The sequence below is a fragment of the Vidua chalybeata genome, chromosome 12 (genome assembly GCF_026979565.1).
Source record: "Vidua chalybeata isolate OUT-0048 chromosome 12, bVidCha1 merged haplotype, whole genome shotgun sequence".
NCBI classification, from domain to species: Eukaryota; Metazoa; Chordata; class Aves; order Passeriformes; family Viduidae; genus Vidua; species Vidua chalybeata.
Genome location: NC_071541.1, coordinates 12,030,805 through 12,046,955, shown reverse-complemented (window position 1 = coordinate 12,046,955; position 16,151 = coordinate 12,030,805). Strand labels below are relative to the sequence as shown.

At 61.9% G+C, this 16,151-nt stretch overlaps 1 protein-coding gene across 2 annotated transcripts in view; it reads left to right on the top strand.

Moving 5' to 3' along the window:
• COL7A1 (collagen type VII alpha 1 chain) overlaps positions 1-15,406 on the top strand; it is a 30,928-nt gene extending 15,522 nt beyond the window's left edge. The window contains exons 59-120 of one of the 2 annotated variants that reach the window (XM_053953448.1): positions 369-449; positions 611-646; positions 746-781; positions 867-947; positions 1,138-1,173; positions 1,400-1,471; positions 1,688-1,732; positions 1,899-1,934; positions 2,073-2,108; positions 2,215-2,319; positions 2,457-2,492; positions 2,670-2,705; positions 2,878-2,925; positions 3,044-3,079; positions 3,255-3,386; positions 3,548-3,757; positions 3,851-3,886; positions 4,074-4,118; positions 4,290-4,361; positions 4,496-4,540; positions 4,673-4,735; positions 4,822-4,866; positions 5,129-5,164; positions 5,442-5,477; positions 5,662-5,706; positions 5,940-5,972; positions 6,131-6,193; positions 6,282-6,317; positions 6,423-6,503; positions 6,603-6,671; positions 6,775-6,810; positions 6,898-6,939; positions 7,092-7,136; positions 7,283-7,327; positions 7,451-7,486; positions 7,611-7,670; positions 7,797-7,922; positions 8,055-8,126; positions 8,345-8,380; positions 8,633-8,692; positions 8,861-8,905; positions 8,979-9,014; positions 9,140-9,175; positions 9,268-9,324; positions 9,552-9,623; positions 9,873-9,944; positions 10,026-10,061; positions 10,144-10,224; positions 10,309-10,362; positions 10,555-10,608; positions 10,685-10,747; positions 10,851-10,913; positions 11,196-11,312; positions 11,668-11,745; positions 11,825-11,878; positions 12,074-12,122; positions 12,201-12,236; positions 12,675-12,764; positions 13,115-13,198; positions 13,291-13,410; positions 14,073-14,252; positions 14,386-15,406. In XM_053953448.1, coding sequence (XP_053809423.1) covers positions 369-449; positions 611-646; positions 746-781; positions 867-947; positions 1,138-1,173; positions 1,400-1,471; positions 1,688-1,732; positions 1,899-1,934; positions 2,073-2,108; positions 2,215-2,319; positions 2,457-2,492; positions 2,670-2,705; positions 2,878-2,925; positions 3,044-3,079; positions 3,255-3,386; positions 3,548-3,757; positions 3,851-3,886; positions 4,074-4,118; positions 4,290-4,361; positions 4,496-4,540; positions 4,673-4,735; positions 4,822-4,866; positions 5,129-5,164; positions 5,442-5,477; positions 5,662-5,706; positions 5,940-5,972; positions 6,131-6,193; positions 6,282-6,317; positions 6,423-6,503; positions 6,603-6,671; positions 6,775-6,810; positions 6,898-6,939; positions 7,092-7,136; positions 7,283-7,327; positions 7,451-7,486; positions 7,611-7,670; positions 7,797-7,922; positions 8,055-8,126; positions 8,345-8,380; positions 8,633-8,692; positions 8,861-8,905; positions 8,979-9,014; positions 9,140-9,175; positions 9,268-9,324; positions 9,552-9,623; positions 9,873-9,944; positions 10,026-10,061; positions 10,144-10,224; positions 10,309-10,362; positions 10,555-10,608; positions 10,685-10,747; positions 10,851-10,913; positions 11,196-11,312; positions 11,668-11,745; positions 11,825-11,878; positions 12,074-12,122; positions 12,201-12,236; positions 12,675-12,764; positions 13,115-13,198; positions 13,291-13,410; positions 14,073-14,252; positions 14,386-14,435 — 3,852 coding nt within the window. In that variant the 3' untranslated portion in view covers positions 14,436-15,406. Of the gene's footprint in view, positions 1-368; positions 450-610; positions 647-745; positions 782-866; positions 948-1,137; positions 1,174-1,399; positions 1,472-1,687; positions 1,733-1,898; positions 1,935-2,072; positions 2,109-2,214; positions 2,320-2,456; positions 2,493-2,669; positions 2,706-2,877; positions 2,926-3,043; positions 3,080-3,254; positions 3,387-3,547; positions 3,758-3,850; positions 3,887-4,073; positions 4,119-4,289; positions 4,362-4,495; positions 4,541-4,672; positions 4,736-4,821; positions 4,867-5,128; positions 5,165-5,441; positions 5,478-5,661; positions 5,707-5,939; positions 5,973-6,130; positions 6,194-6,281; positions 6,318-6,422; positions 6,504-6,602; positions 6,672-6,774; positions 6,811-6,897; positions 6,940-7,091; positions 7,137-7,282; positions 7,328-7,450; positions 7,487-7,610; positions 7,671-7,796; positions 7,923-8,054; positions 8,127-8,344; positions 8,381-8,632; positions 8,693-8,860; positions 8,906-8,978; positions 9,015-9,139; positions 9,176-9,267; positions 9,325-9,551; positions 9,624-9,872; positions 9,945-10,025; positions 10,062-10,143; positions 10,225-10,308; positions 10,363-10,554; positions 10,609-10,684; positions 10,748-10,850; positions 10,914-11,195; positions 11,313-11,667; positions 11,746-11,824; positions 11,879-12,073; positions 12,123-12,200; positions 12,315-12,674; positions 12,765-13,114; positions 13,199-13,290; positions 13,411-14,072; positions 14,253-14,385 lie in introns of both variants that reach the window. The other variant, XM_053953447.1, reaches the window with a different exon arrangement.
• Positions 15,407-16,151: the final 745 nt, after the last annotated feature.

Genomic DNA, 16,151 nt, shown 5'->3' with positions numbered 1-16,151 from the left:
GCCCCACAGGGGTCCTGTGGCAGAACCCAACACTCTGGGCATTCTGCTTTTACAGCCCAGCTTAGGCTCAGGACAGTTTTGGCCACGGGTGTGCCCTGTGCTGGGCGGCACTGTGGTCCCAGCTGTGGCCAAGCTGCCTCCTGGCTCAGCAGTGCTGCTCGGTGCCTTTCTTCTGCAACCACACTCTGGCCCCCACTCCCCCAGTGGGAGCTGCACTGAGCCCAGACACGTCTTTTTTAGCCTGTCCCTCTTATTTTGAGACCATTCCTCTCACCCCAGCCCTAAACCACACAGCACCAGCACTGTGTACTCTGGCACAGGCTTGGTAGAGCACAGTACCCTCTGACCAGCGTGCCCTTCCCTGGCAGGGCGACCCTGGGGACCCGGGCGAGGACGGTGCCAAGGGGGCCCGGGGTGATGCCGGCTCCCCTGGACTGCCTGGAGAGAGGGTAGGTGCTGGGTCCCTGGTGTGGGAGGCACTGGGGCAGCGTGATGGGTGATGCTCTGCAGGAGAGCCGGGGGTCCTGGTGTGCAGGGACTGCCTGCTGAGCACCCAGGATGCCCTCCTTTCCCCCCATGCCCCACTGCTGAGCGTGTCTCTTTCTTGCAGGGTGTGGAGGGCCCCCGTGGCCCCCCTGGCACACGGGTAAGTGTCCCCTTTCCCATGGGGGTCTGAATGGGGCACCCGTGCCCTGTGCAGCTCATGTTAATGGGACATGAGGCTCACTTCTCTTCTGGCCCGTAGGGTGACCCTGGGGACCGAGGCCTGCCAGGAGAGAAGGTGAGAGGACTGGGGGCTGAGGGCTTCCCCACAGCACTCCCATCCCACCCCAAAGCTCCAACCATCCTTCCCTGCTCTCTTACAGGGGGACCGTGGCCCACCAGGCCTGGATGGCCGCAATGGGCTGGAAGGCAAACCTGGGCCCCCAGGGCCTGCTGGGCTGCGGGTGAGTGTGGTCCCAGGTGGGGGGAATGTCTGTGCCTGGGTGCCACGGGTGGGAGCTGTGGGACAGAGGGATGATGGGGTGGGAGGAGCTGTGCCCCTGGATACCCTCTGCTCCAGGCTGGGGATGCTCTGGAGGGGGGGCCTTTGGCAGGATGGGAATGTCCCTGTCCTCACCTCCTCCTTGTCTGCAGGGGGACCCGGGAAAGCAGGGAGATCCTGGCCGGGATGTAAGTACCTCTGGAGAGGGCGGGTTTAGGTTGTGTTCCAGCTTGGCCATCAGGCTTGCAAAGGACCAGTGTCCTGTCCCATGCTTCTTGGTCCAGGGCAGAGCAGCAAGACCCTCCCCTGTCCCCAGCAGAGTGCCACTGCCAGTCACACTCCCTGCTCCCAGGGCTGGCTGTGGCAGATGGGTGCCCTGCTGCCTTGTGCTCCCACCATCTCCTTTCCCTACAGGGGCTGCCTGGGCTGCGTGGGGAGCAGGGACCACCTGGCCCTGTGGGTCCCCTGGGACCACCTGGCGTGCCTGTAAGTACCAGCCACCCTGCACCCTAGGGACACATCCTAGGGTCCCATGCCCTCTGTGGATCTCAGCTGGATCTGTCTGGTGGGGCTCGCCCTGAGCCCAGCTCCCCCTTCCATGCACCTTGAGGGTCCAGTGGGGCCCAGGCACCCCTGGCTGCTGGTGCCTCTGGCTGGTGGAGAGCCTGGGGGGCTCCCTCACTGCCTTCCTTTTCCTCCCAGGGCAAACCCGGTGAGGATGGCAAACCTGGCCTGAATGGCAAGAATGTGAGTAGGGGAAACAGGGCTTGACTTTGGGGCTCTCCCAGGATGCTGAGGGATGGTGATCCCAGTACAACATAAGGGGAGGATGTGGCAAAGAACCCCCATGCTCTGAGCCATCCTCGGGTTTGTACCCATGCTGAGATAGTTGACAGGCAGCCTTTGTTCCCAGGGAGAAGATGGGACACCAGGAGAGGATGGGAGAAAGGTAAGGAGGTGACCCACAGATAGTTCCTGTGTCGTCCCCATGTGAAACCCACAAGCCCGGTGGCTCCACCCTGCCCGGAGCAGGAGCACCATTTTGGGGCATGCCAGCATCCCTCCAACTCCTTTCTCTCCTGGTTAGGGAGACAAAGGTGATGCAGGACTACCTGGGAGAGAGGTGAGTAGTCCCCAAAGAGGAGTGTGTGATGGGGGTGCTGGGTACATGCCCCATCAGGCACAGACCTGGGTCCCAGACTCTGGGAGTGACACTGCTCTCTCGGCAGGGCCGCAGCGGTGCCAAGGGCGAGCAGGGGGACAGAGGTGTGCCAGGCCCCCTCGGGCCCCCTGGCCTTCCTGGTGTCCCAGGGCAGGTTGGCCCCCCAGGCCAGGTGTGTAGTTCTCCCCCATGGTGCCCTGGAGTCCAGACTGCTCCAAGGCAGGCAGGACCCCCATCCCTGGCTCCCTCAGGGCACTGCCCTGTGTCCATGGGGGCCGGGTGCTATTGTGTCACCTCCGTGTCTTCTAGGGCACCCCAGGCCTCCGTGGGGTGGCTGGACCAAAGGTAAGTGTGCTCCTGCCCCCCAGTCCCCCAAGGCAAAGGTCTGGGGAGGACCACATGCCAGAGGGAATAAGTCCCTGGCAGGAGTCCCCACCCCCAAGATAACAGGGCTGGACCCTGGTGCTGCAGTTGGTGCTGGGCAGCCTGACTGCTCCCCTTGATCCCTTTGCTGTGTTTCAGGGGGACCCAGGGGAGCCTGGACTGCGAGGGGAGCCGGTGAGTACCCAGCACCGAGCCTGACAAGCTACGAGCACCCCAGCCACAGCCACAGCCCCTGCCCAGGCAGCACCAAAGGGTTAACTCTGAAACCTACCAAGGGTGAGCACTGCTCACCCCTCTTGCTGCACCTGTGTACATCTTCTCATTCCCTCTTTTTCTCTAAACCTAGGGGCGACCTGGCAACCCTGGAGCCCGTGGAGACCCTGGGACTACAGTGGTGAGTCCCTACCCTGACCTGCTGTGCTGGAACAGCAGCATGAGCCCTGAGGGACAGAGAACCATCCACAGCCTCTGTGGTGGGAACTTATTTTGTTTTTAATGTCTTTTTATTGCAGAACGTGGAACGTAGCCTGGAAGCACTTGGCATCAAGGTATGTATTTCCTGGCTGTCAGACTGGGGCTTTTTCCTGACACATGGCAGCAGGAAGAGGGCATGGGAGGTGGTGGGGGATCTGAGCAATTTAGGACGGGTTAGCAGGACTGTGGAGTGCTGCTGTAGCTGGGTTCCACTTATGCTCTGACTGGTGGCTCTCTCCTCTCTCCCAGGTTTCATCCCTGAAGGAGCTCACGGGTGCCTACGATGGGAGCTCAGACTCGTTTCCGCCGGTGGTCGAGCGGCTGCGGGGCCAGAAGGGCAGTCGGGGGGATCCAGGAGAAAGGGGGCCCCCAGGCCGAGAGGTGAGTGGAGCCAGGCTCGATGCCAAGCCCCCAACACTGCCCCACTCCTGTTTTCTGGGCTGGCTGGGGGTTCATGCAGCCAGCTCAGCCCTGGGGTGCTCGGGGAGGGCTCACAGCCCCGCCTCAGGGCTGGCTCTGGCAGCGCAGCTTTTGTTTTGCAGGGCTCCTTAGGCTTCCCTGGCGAGCGAGGACCCAAAGGTGACAAGGGAGACCCAGGTACCCCCGGCCCCCAGGGCCCCATGGGCCGGGCCGTGGGTGAGCGGGGTCCCGAGGGCCCGCCTGGGCAGCCAGGGGAGCCTGGCAAGCCAGGCATTCCTGGGGTGCCGGGCCGGGCTGGGGAGCTGGGGGAATCCGGGAGGTCCGGAGAGAAGGTGAGTGTGTGTGGAGGTGCGAGGTGAAGTCTGGGGGACCTGGTCTAGGGGCTTGGGGATAGCCCCGTGACAGCCACCACGGTGTTTCCACAGGGTGACCGAGGAGAGAAGGGCGACCGAGGTGAGCAGGTGAGCTGGGACAGGGACATGGTGCCCTCATCCCCTCTTGTCTTGTGCCACTCTTGAGGGGATGCAGGGCTCTCTGTGGGGCAGGCAGATGCCCTGTGGAGGCCAGGAGTGGCCATACCAGGAAGGCCCTGCTCTCCCATCTCTCCCATGCCCTTTGACACTCAACCTATTTCTCTGCCCTTCTCAGGGAAGGGATGGCTTGCCTGGACCCCCAGGGCCCCCAGGGCCCAAGGTAGGTGGTGATGGCTGCTGCTGGGGACCATCATCAAGGTGCCAGTCTGCCCCTCTGGGGATGAATGGCCACATCCACTTCCTTGGCTCAGGGGCCTGGGGAGGGCTTTGCCCCTGAGGAGCCCTTCCTGAGGTCCCCAGGGTGCTGGCCCTGACTGTGCCCTGCCCACAGGTGGACGTGGTGGAGGGCAGCCTGATGGGCCTCCCAGGCGAACGCGGCCCCATCGGACCCAAAGGAGCCAAGGTGTGTGGCTGGTCTGAAAGGAGAAGGGCAGCCGAGACAGCTGAGCTGGGGCAACATCATGAGCTGGGGCTGAGGATGGTGGTGGGGCAGGGGGGCAGCAAGGGCTGATGGCATCTGTCTTCTTCCCAACACAGGGTGAGCCAGGAGCTGAGGGCGAGCGGGGACCCAAAGGAGATAAGGTCTGAGGTTCTAAGTGTCCCATGTCAAAAGCCCTGGGTGAGGGCACTGCTAGGCACACCCCTTGGCAGGCCCTGGGAGGTCATGGGAAGGTCCCTGCCTATCTTGTGACCCTGTGCCTGTCCCCACTGCAGGGTGAAGGTGGCTTGAGGGGTGACCGAGGGGAGCCTGGCGAGAAGGGCAGGGATGGCAACCCCGTGAGTACCGCACTGCTCCCCTGCCTGGCGCTGACCCGGACCCTGCCTGGCACTGATCCCATCCCTGTCTCCATCCTTTGCTCCAGGGTCTCCCGGGTGAGAGAGGGCTGGCAGGCCCCGAGGGGAAGCCGGTGAGTAGGGACATGATGGAGAGATGCAGGCTGGGACTGCGGGAGCTCCTGTGGTCTCACACTAGCCACCACCAGCACCAGCAGGAGCGTTTATGCCTCATTCACCTCCTTCTCCCCATATCTCTTCCTGTTCCTGCCCCTCCTGAGTGCCCTGGCTGGGTACCACACACTGGGAATGGGGAGCATCCCTGGGGGGCAGGCAGGGCTGTGTGGAGGTGCTGGGTTTTCCCTTGTCCACTGACTCTGATGTGGTTCTTTGCAGGGCTTGCCAGGCTTTCCTGGCGTGCTGGGACGCCCGGTAGGTGTCTGTGTGTCTCCCATGTCCCTGTGCCCCACCACCTCAGCACACAGCCGGGGGCTCCTGGCTGTGAATGCTTGGTGAAACCGTGGGGGTCACCCTGCTGCTGGGCTGGGTCCTTGGCCCTCTGCATCTTAGCAGGACCTGTCCAGGCTTGTCTTACTTGGTGCTTACAAGAGCTGCTGGCACTGTCTGGGTCTGCTCTCCCTGGGGACACCCCCTGCTCCCACTGGGGAAAACCCACTTCTGCAGTGATCCCATTTCTTCCTCCCTTCAGGGCAATCAGGGAGACCCAGGACCCCCAGGACCTCCGGTAAGGAGCCACCTTGCACCACGTGCAGGGGACTGTCATGCAAGGGCGATGTCAGCCAGGGTGGGCATTCCCCCACAGAGCAGAGGTGCGGTGGCACTGCTAGGACTGAGTGGTCCTGCTGCCCCCTCCCTGTTCTGTGCCACCAGCAAGCACCACCCCAATAATGTCCCCTTGTCCCCTGCAGGGCAGCACTGGCCCACCAGGGACCCAGGGCCCGGCTGGTGCCAAGGTAAGCCAGTGGTGTTGGCATCTGCATCAGCATTGCCGTGTCCAGCCTGGCAGAAGGAAAGGGTGCCTTGCCAGATTTGGGGACTGGAGGGAGGACCACATTTCAGGAAGTTTTGGGCTGGAGGGAGAGACATTTGGCTGGAACCCCCCCTGGATCCAGCTATGAAGATATGTCTGTGACCAAAGTAGCTGGTCCATTGGGGTGGTGGGGCTGATGCAGCATGTTCTTCCCAGGGTGATCCGGGGGAACCTGGCTCCAGCATCCGTGTGAGTACTCATACCCTCCATGCTTGTGCCCACCTGGCTGCCCAAAACCATCCAGCCTCCCCAAAATCAGCCAGTCCCACCCCAACACATCTTCCCACAGGGGCAGCCAAGGTCCTGGCTGTTCCATCCCCTCTCTGATGTGTCTGTTTCCATTGCAGGGCTTGCCTGGCCCCCAGGGCAACATGGGCCTGCCAGGACCCCTTGGCCCCCCCGGCCCAGGGGTAGGTATTTGCAGCACCCCAAACCCACCCCTTGGCTGTTCGTGGTGCCTGGGATGCTGCTTGATTTCTGCTCATGTCTCCATTGCAGGGCCCACCGGGTGTCCCTGGGCTGCCGGGACAAGTGGTGAGTGTGTTGCCCCCACATCTGGCTGCCATCAGTGTGGGTGCTTGGGGCTGCCTGGGGGGCTGTAGGGCCCCCACACCCCACCCCCACTCTCACTGCCTGCAGGGGGAGAGCGGGAAGCCAGGCGTGCCGGGCAGGGATGGTGTGCCAGGGAAGGACGGCGAGGCAGGAGTGCCTGGGAAGATGGTACGTTGGTGCTCACCCTGCCCCATCCCAGGGGGACCCTCACACAGCTCAGCCTGGCTTGTCTGCAGCTAAGGCTGAGGGCTGTGCCACTTGTGCCAGGGCTTACCGGGACCTTCGGGGCCTGCTGGTCCCAAGGGAGAGCCAGGGGATGCTGGAGCCCCAGGGCAGGTGAGTGCAGAGCTCTCAAGGCATCACGAGATGCCTTGTTCAGGATGAGGGGGAGCATCCCCATGCAGCCCTGCTCACCTGCCCACTCTGTCCTCTGCCCCAGGCCATCGCTGGCCCCCCTGGAGCCAAGGGAGAGAAGGTAAGGAGCCAGGCTGGGGTGGGCAAGGGTCTGCTGGGCGCTGGCATCTGCAGTGGGCACATCTGAGCCCCCGTGTGTCCCCTGCAGGGTGAGCCAGCACTGCTGGAGGGTGTGCTGCTGGGAGAGCCCGTGAGTCACCCCACAAACCTTGACACTCCCATTACCCTCATCTCCCCTCATTAGCCTTTTCCTACCATTAACCTTATTCCCTCCCACCACCTTCTGAGGGGCAAGCCAGCCCCGTGGCTGCCCCTCTCCCCTAACATTGCTGTCCCTGACAGGGCTCCAAGGGTGACCGAGGCTTGCCAGGCCCCAAGGGTGAGAAGGTGAGCGCTGCTCTGGGGGTCAGTGGGGAGGGGCTGTGTGGTCCCCAGCTCCCTGGCTGCTTGGCCACAGTGTGGGGATCCAGCTGCAGCTGCTCCCCCAGCTCATAATCCCACACATCTTCTTTTTACTTGTTTTTCCCTGCCAGGGGGAGCCGGGAAGGCTTGGAGAGCCAGGAGATCCTGGGGAAGATGTGAGTAGGAGGCATATTGGGGTGGTGGGTGGATATTGAGGACAGTGGATGCTGGTGGGGGCTGGGATCTGTGCCCCTGCCACCTACTGCCCAGGTCTTCCTGGGGGCTTGGTGTCTTCACAGGGAGCCAAGGGATCCTCTGGAGCCAAAGGGGAGAAGGTACGTGTCCCCTGCTCCCAGGAGGATCCCCCACCCTGGGGGATGCTCTGGGTGGCATGATGGCCCTGGCACCCCTGTGCCCACCAGCCATGTGATGTGCCACACACTCTCTGTCACCTTGCAGGGATCAGTGGGTGTCGGTGCACAGGGACCACCAGGACAGGATGGGCCTCCAGGTTTGAAGGTAACCCCTGTCCCCACGTCACCCTGGCTCTGATCATGTCCCTAATGCCCCAGTGATGCTCTAGCTTGGCTGGCTGAAGGAAAAGCACACTCCTGAGGAGCTTAATCTTTTACGTCCCTACTTCAGGGTGACACTGGCTTGCCAGGATTACCAGGACCCCCAGGCTTAGCAGGCACTGTCGGGATGCCAGGACAGCCAGGCCTGAGAGGGGACAATGGACAACCTGGCCCTCCAGGTCCCCCAGGAGAGAGGGTAAAGACTACAACAGAACACGGCATCACTGGTCCTGCGACCCTGGGCCCTTGTGCAGTGTCAGCGAGGTCCCTGCAAGCCCATTGCTTCCCAGCCACAGCCTCTGCCCATTCCCTGCTTTCTCCCTGCCAGGGTTTGATTGGCTTTCCAGGCAGGGATGGCGCCGCTGGACCACCGGGACCTGTGGGGCCCCCAGGGCCGGCCGTGAGTATGGTGCCACAGCATTCCTGGGCATGTGGGCTCTGCCCTGGCTTCCCTGCTGGCTCAGACAGGCTGACAGGGACCAGCTGGCACCTCCCTGGCCCCTGGGGCAGGCTGTTGCTGGAGTGTGCAGTACCACGGTGGGACTCTCAGCGATGTTTTGCAGGGTGTCTGGCATTGCTTTCCTCCTGTGGCTTGCTCACCCTTCTGCTTTCTTTTAGGGCATACAAGGGGCCCCTGGCCTGAAGGGTGACAAGGTAGGACCAGGGGCAGCCCTATAGCATGAGAGGTGGGAGGCTGCTTCTCTTGTGGAGTGTCCCTGCAGCCCCCTCACCCCTGAGGGTGCTGAGCCCACTCTGGATGGTGGCACATGGGAGCCTCCTGTGCGCCAGGCAACCAGAGAGGTGGTGGGGACTGTGGGGTGTCCTCTGGCATGGGGGGTACCTGGCAGGGCTGGCAGGAGCTGTGGGCAGTGAGGATGGGGGTGAGTTCTTGCCTTCTTCTGGCAGGGTGCTCCAGGGGCCGGGCTGCCAGGAGCCAGAGGTGAACGTGGTGACCCAGGACCACGGGTAGGTACTGCCACAGTCCCCCCCATGTCCCCACAGCTGGCGACAGGAAGGCTCACGGTGCCAGCCCTGACAGGTCTCTGAGCCAGAGCTGCAGCTGTCCCTGGGGTGGGGTGATGCTGGGGTGCCCCCATCCTAAAACCCCCTTCTCGTATCCCTTCCTTCTTGCAGGGTGAGGATGGGCGCCCAGGGCCAGAAGGGGATCGTGGGCCTGCAGTAAGTACCCCTCTTCCTCAGCTGCACCCCGATCCGGGCCCCTTCCTGACCACACCTCTCTGCTCCCCCTCAGGGCGTGCCTGGGAACCGTGGGGAGCGTGGGGACAAGGTAAGGGACTCTGCAGGCTGAGGAGCTGGGGGGAGAATGATGCACCTCCAGGTACTGGGGTGTCCAGGGAGGTGCTGCCTGCTCCCTGCTGTGCATCTCTGCAGCATCTCACCTCATCCTCACAGGGAGACCTTGGGGCCCCAGGACCCAAAGGCGACAAGGTGAGTCCTTGGGGTGGGGGGCAATGGGAAGGCAGGCAGCAGCCCTGGCCCCCCTTCTCACCCCCACCTCTCTCTCTGCTTTGGGTGTACAGGGCGATACTGTGGTGGTGGAGGGACCGCCTGGAGCACGGGGCAGCAAGGGGGAGCCGGTGAGAGCTGTCCCTATCCTCCCTCTCCCCATCCTTCCTGTCCCTCCGGGAAGAGCTGGAGGAGCTTTTTCCTGCTGGGGGACACTCCCTTGCAGAGCATATTGTTCCCTCTCCTTCAGCCCCCCTTACAACCCCCATATTCCTCCTCCCACGGGAGTCTCTCTCCCTGATGTGTGTCTGAGCTTCTTCTCATTCCCTGACCCCTCCGTGTGTTTCCTCCTTTGCAGGGAGAGCGTGGCCTGAAGGGCACAGAAGGGGACAAGGGGGACAAGGGAGAGCAAGGCATGCTCGGAGAGAAGGTACAGGACTGGGGGGAACTTGTGCAGGGCTGGGAGCTGCTGGGTTGGGGATCATGGAGGGCTATTGACAGGGCAAGGGACAGAAGAAGCAGGGCACGATGGCATCCCTGTGCCCTGTGTGCTGGTGCTAGCAGGGACATGGTGCAAGGGGACCTGCCAGACCTTGGAGGTGACCGTGGCTGTGCTGTGGCCATGCAGTGGCTGGAGCTCTCCCTCCTGCCCTGTGCTGATCTGGGTTTCTGCTTGCAGGGCACGAGGGGTGAACAAGGAGAGAAGGGCTCCATGGGTTTCCCTGGGGCACGTGGCCCTAGCGGGCAGAAGGTACGAAGCTGTGCAGCCCCTCCACTGAGGGATGCTGGTGGCACCAGCACCTGCCCTGACTGATGCCTTTGCCTTCCCCAGGGAGAGGTTGGAGCGCCGGGAGAGCCTGGCGAGCCGGTGAGGAGCTGTGTCTTTGTGCCTCTGGCACCCCACTGCAGGGCAGGAGCAGACCCTGGTCACGCTGTGTGCTCTCTCACAGGGTCAGCCTGGCCGCGATGGGATCCCCGGGGGCCGGGGGGAGAAGGGGGACATGGGACCCCTGGGCATGCGTGGCCTCAAGGTGAGTTGGCTTCCCTGGCTGTCAGTGCTCTCCTGGCCAGGACTAGTCCTGGCTTGGCATGGCTCTGACTTCCCATGCTTGCAGGGTGACCGGGGCATGAAAGGCGCCTGTGGCCTCAATGGGGACAAGGGCGAGAAGGTGAGTGAGTGCCTGTAGGGTGCTGCAGGAGCCTGGATGGTGCCTGGAGGCTGTGGCCCTTTGCATCCCCTCCATCAGCCAGCGGAGTGGGGAGATGGCTGCGGCCAGACATCCCCTCCTCTGCCTGTGGCTCTGGGGTGAGCACTGAGGGGTGAAGGACTGACTGCCCTGCCTCTCTCCTGCCTGCTGTAGGGAGAGCCAGGGATCCCAGGGCGCTCAGGACTGCCAGGGAGGAAAGGCGAGCCGGTAAGCACCACGCTGACACCAGAGTGGGACAGGAAAGCATGGCTGGTGGCTGATGGACATCTGCTTTGTCCCCCAGGGAGAACTGGGTCTGTCAGGACCACCAGGCATTCCTGGAAAAGAAGGGCTCATGGGACCCAAGGTAGGTTACAGCAGTGCTGGGAAAAGCTGTGCTGGCACTTCATCCCCTCGCTGCCTGCCCCCCCACCGTGTGTCCCCTGCTGCCTGTCCCTTCCTCTTTGCAGGGTGACCGGGGATTTGATGGGCAGCAGGGAGCCAAAGGAGACCAGGGGGAGAAAGGAGACCGGGTGAGCAGGCTGGAAAGGGATGGGATGCATTGCACCACATTGCTTGTACCAGGATACAGCCTTAGTTGGAAGCATATGCCTGATGCTCCCAGAAGAGTCATTCAGTGCTGCTCTAAATTATGTCACTAAACAATGAATGACAACAATTCCCTGCTCTTTATAAGAAGGCACCAGTGCTGGTTTTTCAGGGATGCCCAGCTGTGCGGTCAGAGGATGCCCATGGCATCTGCTCTGAAGCTGGGGGCTCTGACACCCCTGGCCTCACCCTCTGTTCTCCTCCAGGGTGCCCCGGGTGTTATGGGTGGCCCTGGTCCCCGGGGCAGTGACGGTGCTCCTGGTCCCCCCGGGCCCTCAGGGAGCGTCGGCCCACGAGGTCCTGAGGGCATGCAGGGCCAGAAGGTAAGTCCTCACCACAGGTGACTGGTCCCATCTGGGGCTGTGAGGATGGGAGGGCCCAGTCCCCTTAGTGGGTGAGGGGTGGGTGGCATCTGGAGTCATGTCCCAGCTCTGTCCTGCCCTGCCAGCTTGCTAGCTTTGGGTTCCTCCCTTGTGTCCCCCTGCCCAGGGGATGGAGTCTGAGGGGAGGAGTCTGCAACCCTGTTTGTCCTTGAGTTGAGCTGGACCTGTCCCCATGCCCACCTGCACTGGTATCCCTGGGGTGCAGGCGTGGGGAAAGGAGCACCTGCATGGTGCTGGGGAGAGCAGAGAGACTCCAGCACCCAGCAGCCAGATCCTGAGCACGTGTCCTTTGCAGGGGGAGAGAGGCCCCCCTGGGCAGTCAGTGCCAGGAGCACGTGGCATGCCTGGCATCCCTGGCGAGAGAGGGGAGCAGGTAAGTGTGTGGGTGCCTGGCCCTGCCTGGATGAGCTCCAGCCAGGGCCAGCTTCCCACCTCCTTTCTGCTGTCCCCAGGGCAGTCCTGGCACCCACGGGCTCCGTGGGGAGAAGGGGGAGCCAGGCATGACGGTAAGGAGCCAGAAGGGAGACAGCATAGGCTGGTGGCATTCAGGTCACTGGGGTGAGAAGGGGTGCTGGATCCATCCCACTGCCACTGATGTAGGGGCTGCCCTCACCTCAGTGCTCTGCTAGACCCTGGGGAAAGGGGGGTCTTGAATTGCACCATCCCCCATTACTACCCTTGCCCCTTCATGTGCCCGGCAGGAGGAGGAGATCCGTGCCTTCGTCAGGCAGGAGATGAGCCAGCACTGTGGTGAGCATCCCCTGCTGCTGCCCTGGGGCTGGGGGTCTGGACCTGCTGCCCCTGACCCCCATCCTGTCTCTCCTACAGCCTGTGGTGGCCACTTCCCACGGCACCAGGATTCACGTGAGCACTCAGGTTGCAGCTCTTCCTTCCTATCCCCCTGCCCTACACATGTGGCACAAAAGGAGCCCTGGCACCCAGGTGTGCCGCTGGTTTTGGGGAGCTGGAGGTGGCTGGCACCCTCCATGACCCTTCAGTAAGGGTCTGCATCAGTGTAGGACCCTGCACAGGGAGAAAGGATGGTGTGTGGCAGAAGTGATGGCACAGGGATCCCCAGGGACAGCTGGCTCAGGATGGTGCCAGTGGGGTCTGGGTCCTGCCAGGGTCTGGTCAACTGAGGGGATCACAGGAACTGTATCCCATCTATTCTTGGGTGTCAGAACTGGGGCAGGGGTCTTGCAGGGCTCAGCAGTGCTGGAGGGAAGGGTAGGCTGGAGGAGTGGGATTGGAGGGCCAGAGGCAAGGGGTGGGCTGGGATGAGGAGGGTGCTTTCTCTCCAAGGAGGCTGGGGGGCTCAGGCCAGGAGCAGCTTCCACTCTGCCCAGGGAGTAGGAAGAATCGTCCGCCAGGAGAAAGAGCATGACCAAACAGGTGATGGAGAGTCTGGAGGATCTGTGAGATCTGGTGACATGGGCACGTGTGCCTCCCTGTGCCCTCCCCTGTCCCTATCCTGCTGGGCTCCAAGTGGGTGCTGTCTCTCTCGGCCTCCCCTGCCTGTCCCTCCTCCAGAAGCCCCCATGGCAGCCCTGATCTGTGGTGCAGAGAGAGGAGGGGGTATCTCCAGGTCCACCATCCCTGTTCACGTACCCTGTCAGGCTGCAACAGGGTTGGGTAGTGCTAGACTGCTCCATACCTGAAAGGGGTGGTTTTCCCTTGGGAAATAAGGGGAAAGCAGCCCAGACTCCTTTGCTTTTTCCCTGATGCCCATATCCCCTTCACAGGGTCCTTCTCCACTCAGCCATTCCTTGCTGGCAGCGCTCACATAGTCCCTGTGCTGAAGTTGTCACACACTGAGGAGGATGAGGGTGTGTCATCCGTGTGCTTTTAGTCCTTGTCCCCCTTTTTCTGTGCTCCATGTGTGTGGTGAGGACTGCTCATGTGTGGTGCTGTCTCCCAGGGCAGGACAGGCAGATCGTGCTCGACAATGATGACCTCACATATGACAGCATGGATGGAGAGGAGGATGACTACGATGAGGTCCCAGAGATGGACAGCTTGGAGCAGCCCACAGTGGATGGTGAGCTTCCCTGCACTCACCTGGTACTGAGAGCTAAGCTACTGGGGGAAACCATGGAGCTGCCCCAGGTTTGGCTTGGGTGGTGTCTTCACATCCAGCTGGGCAGTGGGCTCCTGTGCCACCTGTATGGGGGGATTTGGGATTTCCTGCCCTCTCACTGGTACTTGGGAGGGTTGCACCTTTCCTATCACTGTGCTGCCTACACCATGCAGACCTTGTGCTCTATCCCTGTCACCAGCAGTTATGGGTGGTGTTCTGGGCTGGTGGGACCTGCTGCCCTGCCGGGTTTCCTGTGCTCTGGTCATAAGCCACAGGATGGATGCCAAAGGCCCCAGGAGATCAGGGAAGCCCCAGTGGCAGCAGCCTTTGGAAAGTCTCTCTATAATCCTTTCAAGGGGTGCTGTGGCCATCATGTCCCCACACCACCTACCTCCCAGCTCTTTGTTGAGAGCTGTCCCGGGGTACAGCTTGCCCAGAGTGGTGTCTCCTGCCCTCGATTCCAGCACTTGGGCAGAGCATAGAGAGTCTCCTCCAGCCAAACCCTTCCCATGCTCAGTCTTGCCCTTCTGGGGTTTCCCCTCCTCTGCCACGTGGGTCTGGCAGCCTCCACCGCCGGTGTGCTGCCAGCCCCTGCCTGCCCTCACCAGCTGCTTGCCCCACAGCTGAGCCCTGCAGGCTGCCGCTGGACGAGGGGCAGTGCCAGCGCTACACCCTGCGGTGGTACTACAACCAAAGAGTCACCGAGTGCCGGCCCTTCGTCTACAGCGGCTGCCAGGGCAACCTCAACCGCTTCGACAGCAAGGAGGAGTGTGAGCTGCACTGTGGGCAGCGCCCAGGGGCAGGTAGGCAGAGCTTGGCACAGCTACTGGCACCAGCAGCATCTCCACCTTGTGCCGTGGGCTCAGCAACGCAGAGCTGGGGGGACAGTGCTGGTCCCCCGCCTCAGCTCTGACAGCACCTTGCTTCTCTCCACAGATTCCCGTGGCAGTGCCGGCAGCAAGGTGGGAGGGCAGCCAAAGGTGTAGGTGCAGGCAGTGTCTGGGCAGGCAGGGCTGCCTGGAACTGGGGCCCAGCTGCTGCCCTGGCCGGGGCTGGGCTGCCCATGGTGGCAGCAGCCATGTACCCACCAGCCCCAGCAGGAACCTGGTGCTATTTCTAACCTGTCTTTATGCTGCTCGTGGGTTTTTCATTTCATATCAGTTTATTGTCATTAAGGTGAAATTTATGTCAAATGGGAAACTGCCTCCCACCAAGCCTCTGAACCCCCTTTCCCACTGGGCCGTTCTCAGTTTGATTTTTAAATTATTTGTTGCCAACAGAATGGTTCTTAGCCCTGTTCCCTCTCTCTGGAAGCAGAGGTAGGACTTGGCATAGTTGGGCTCCCTCCCCTCCCATAATAGCCTTGTATCCTTTCCTGCCCCCCATAGACCCCCAGACTCCCTCTCTGTTCTTCGCTCCCTGCTGGAGAGCTGCCCACATCCTTGTACCAGGCAGTGCCTCCCTGCACAACATCCCTCACCCCCACCTGCAATGAGCTCCATCTGAATAAATTTCACCTTAACCTCAACTAGGGCCCAGTTCCCCTTTTGTGGCTGTGATGGTTTGGCAATGACCTGTGGGGAGACTGGAGTCTCTTGCCATGTGCAACCCTCCAGCTCACACGCCTGCCAGCAGCACTTCTGGCCTTAATCTGGGGGATCTCACCTGCACCCCCTGGCCTGTCAGGGAAACCCTGAGGATGGTGCTATGTTAGAAGAGGTTCCTGCTCACCCACAGTTACTCTCAAAGGCTTTGTGAAAGTGATGTTGCAGCCCCTGCCTCCCCCCATCCCCAGGGCTGAGTAGGGACGTGCCCTTCACTGCCCCAGAGCCCCAGGGCTGCCGGGTGGGCTTTGTGGCCCCACACGTACTGCTGTTCTCTGTGTGTATCTATATACAGCAAATGACTATGTGTACCAATGCAGGGGGGGTGTGTATTAAAGCTGTGCTCACAGGGAGATGTCACACTTCTTGGCGTGTTGCTGGAGATGCTGTGGAGTTTGGGGGCAGCTCTTGACTCAGGCATGGTCCCTGACCCCCCCAGCTGGGCTGCCCTTTCAGCTGCCCACTGCTGGCAGTGCTGGCTGGGGTTCCTCTCCCCTTCCAGCTGCCCAGTGCCCCATCCCTGTGCCCAGCACGTGCCCAGCTGATGCAAGCCAGGCCGTGACCCCCTGTCCAGGCCCTGACGTGTCAGCACGTGGGTCTGTGGTGCTGCATGATGTACTGTGTGAATCAGTGCTGCCAGCTAATTTTGGCTTCTGGGTGTGAGTTCCTGGCTGTTCCTGGGAGGAGGAACAAAGCTGGCATTATTTCTGTTCTCTGCTGTCCTGGGGAGGGTGGCATAAGATGGGTCACCCATCGGTTCAGACCACGGGGGTGGGCAGACCAGTGGTCTGAACCCTGGGCACCCTGACTCCTGGCCCTGGCCAGCCCCTGGGGCTGAGCACCCACAACTCACCCCATGCAGTGCCCACCCAGCCCAAGAGCCTTGGAGTGCTCCCACACTCCCTAAGGGGGGAACTTTGGAGCCAAACCCTTGTATATGGGGCTCACCCCACAGCAATGCCTACAGGCTGCTGGTGCAGGTGCCTGCAAACCACTGGTGTCCCAGTTGGAATGCATTAAGGTGAGCTGCAAGCCACTGGTGTCCTGCAATCCAGTGGCCAAAGCAGTGCTTGGGTTTGGCACAGCAGGAGGTGACAT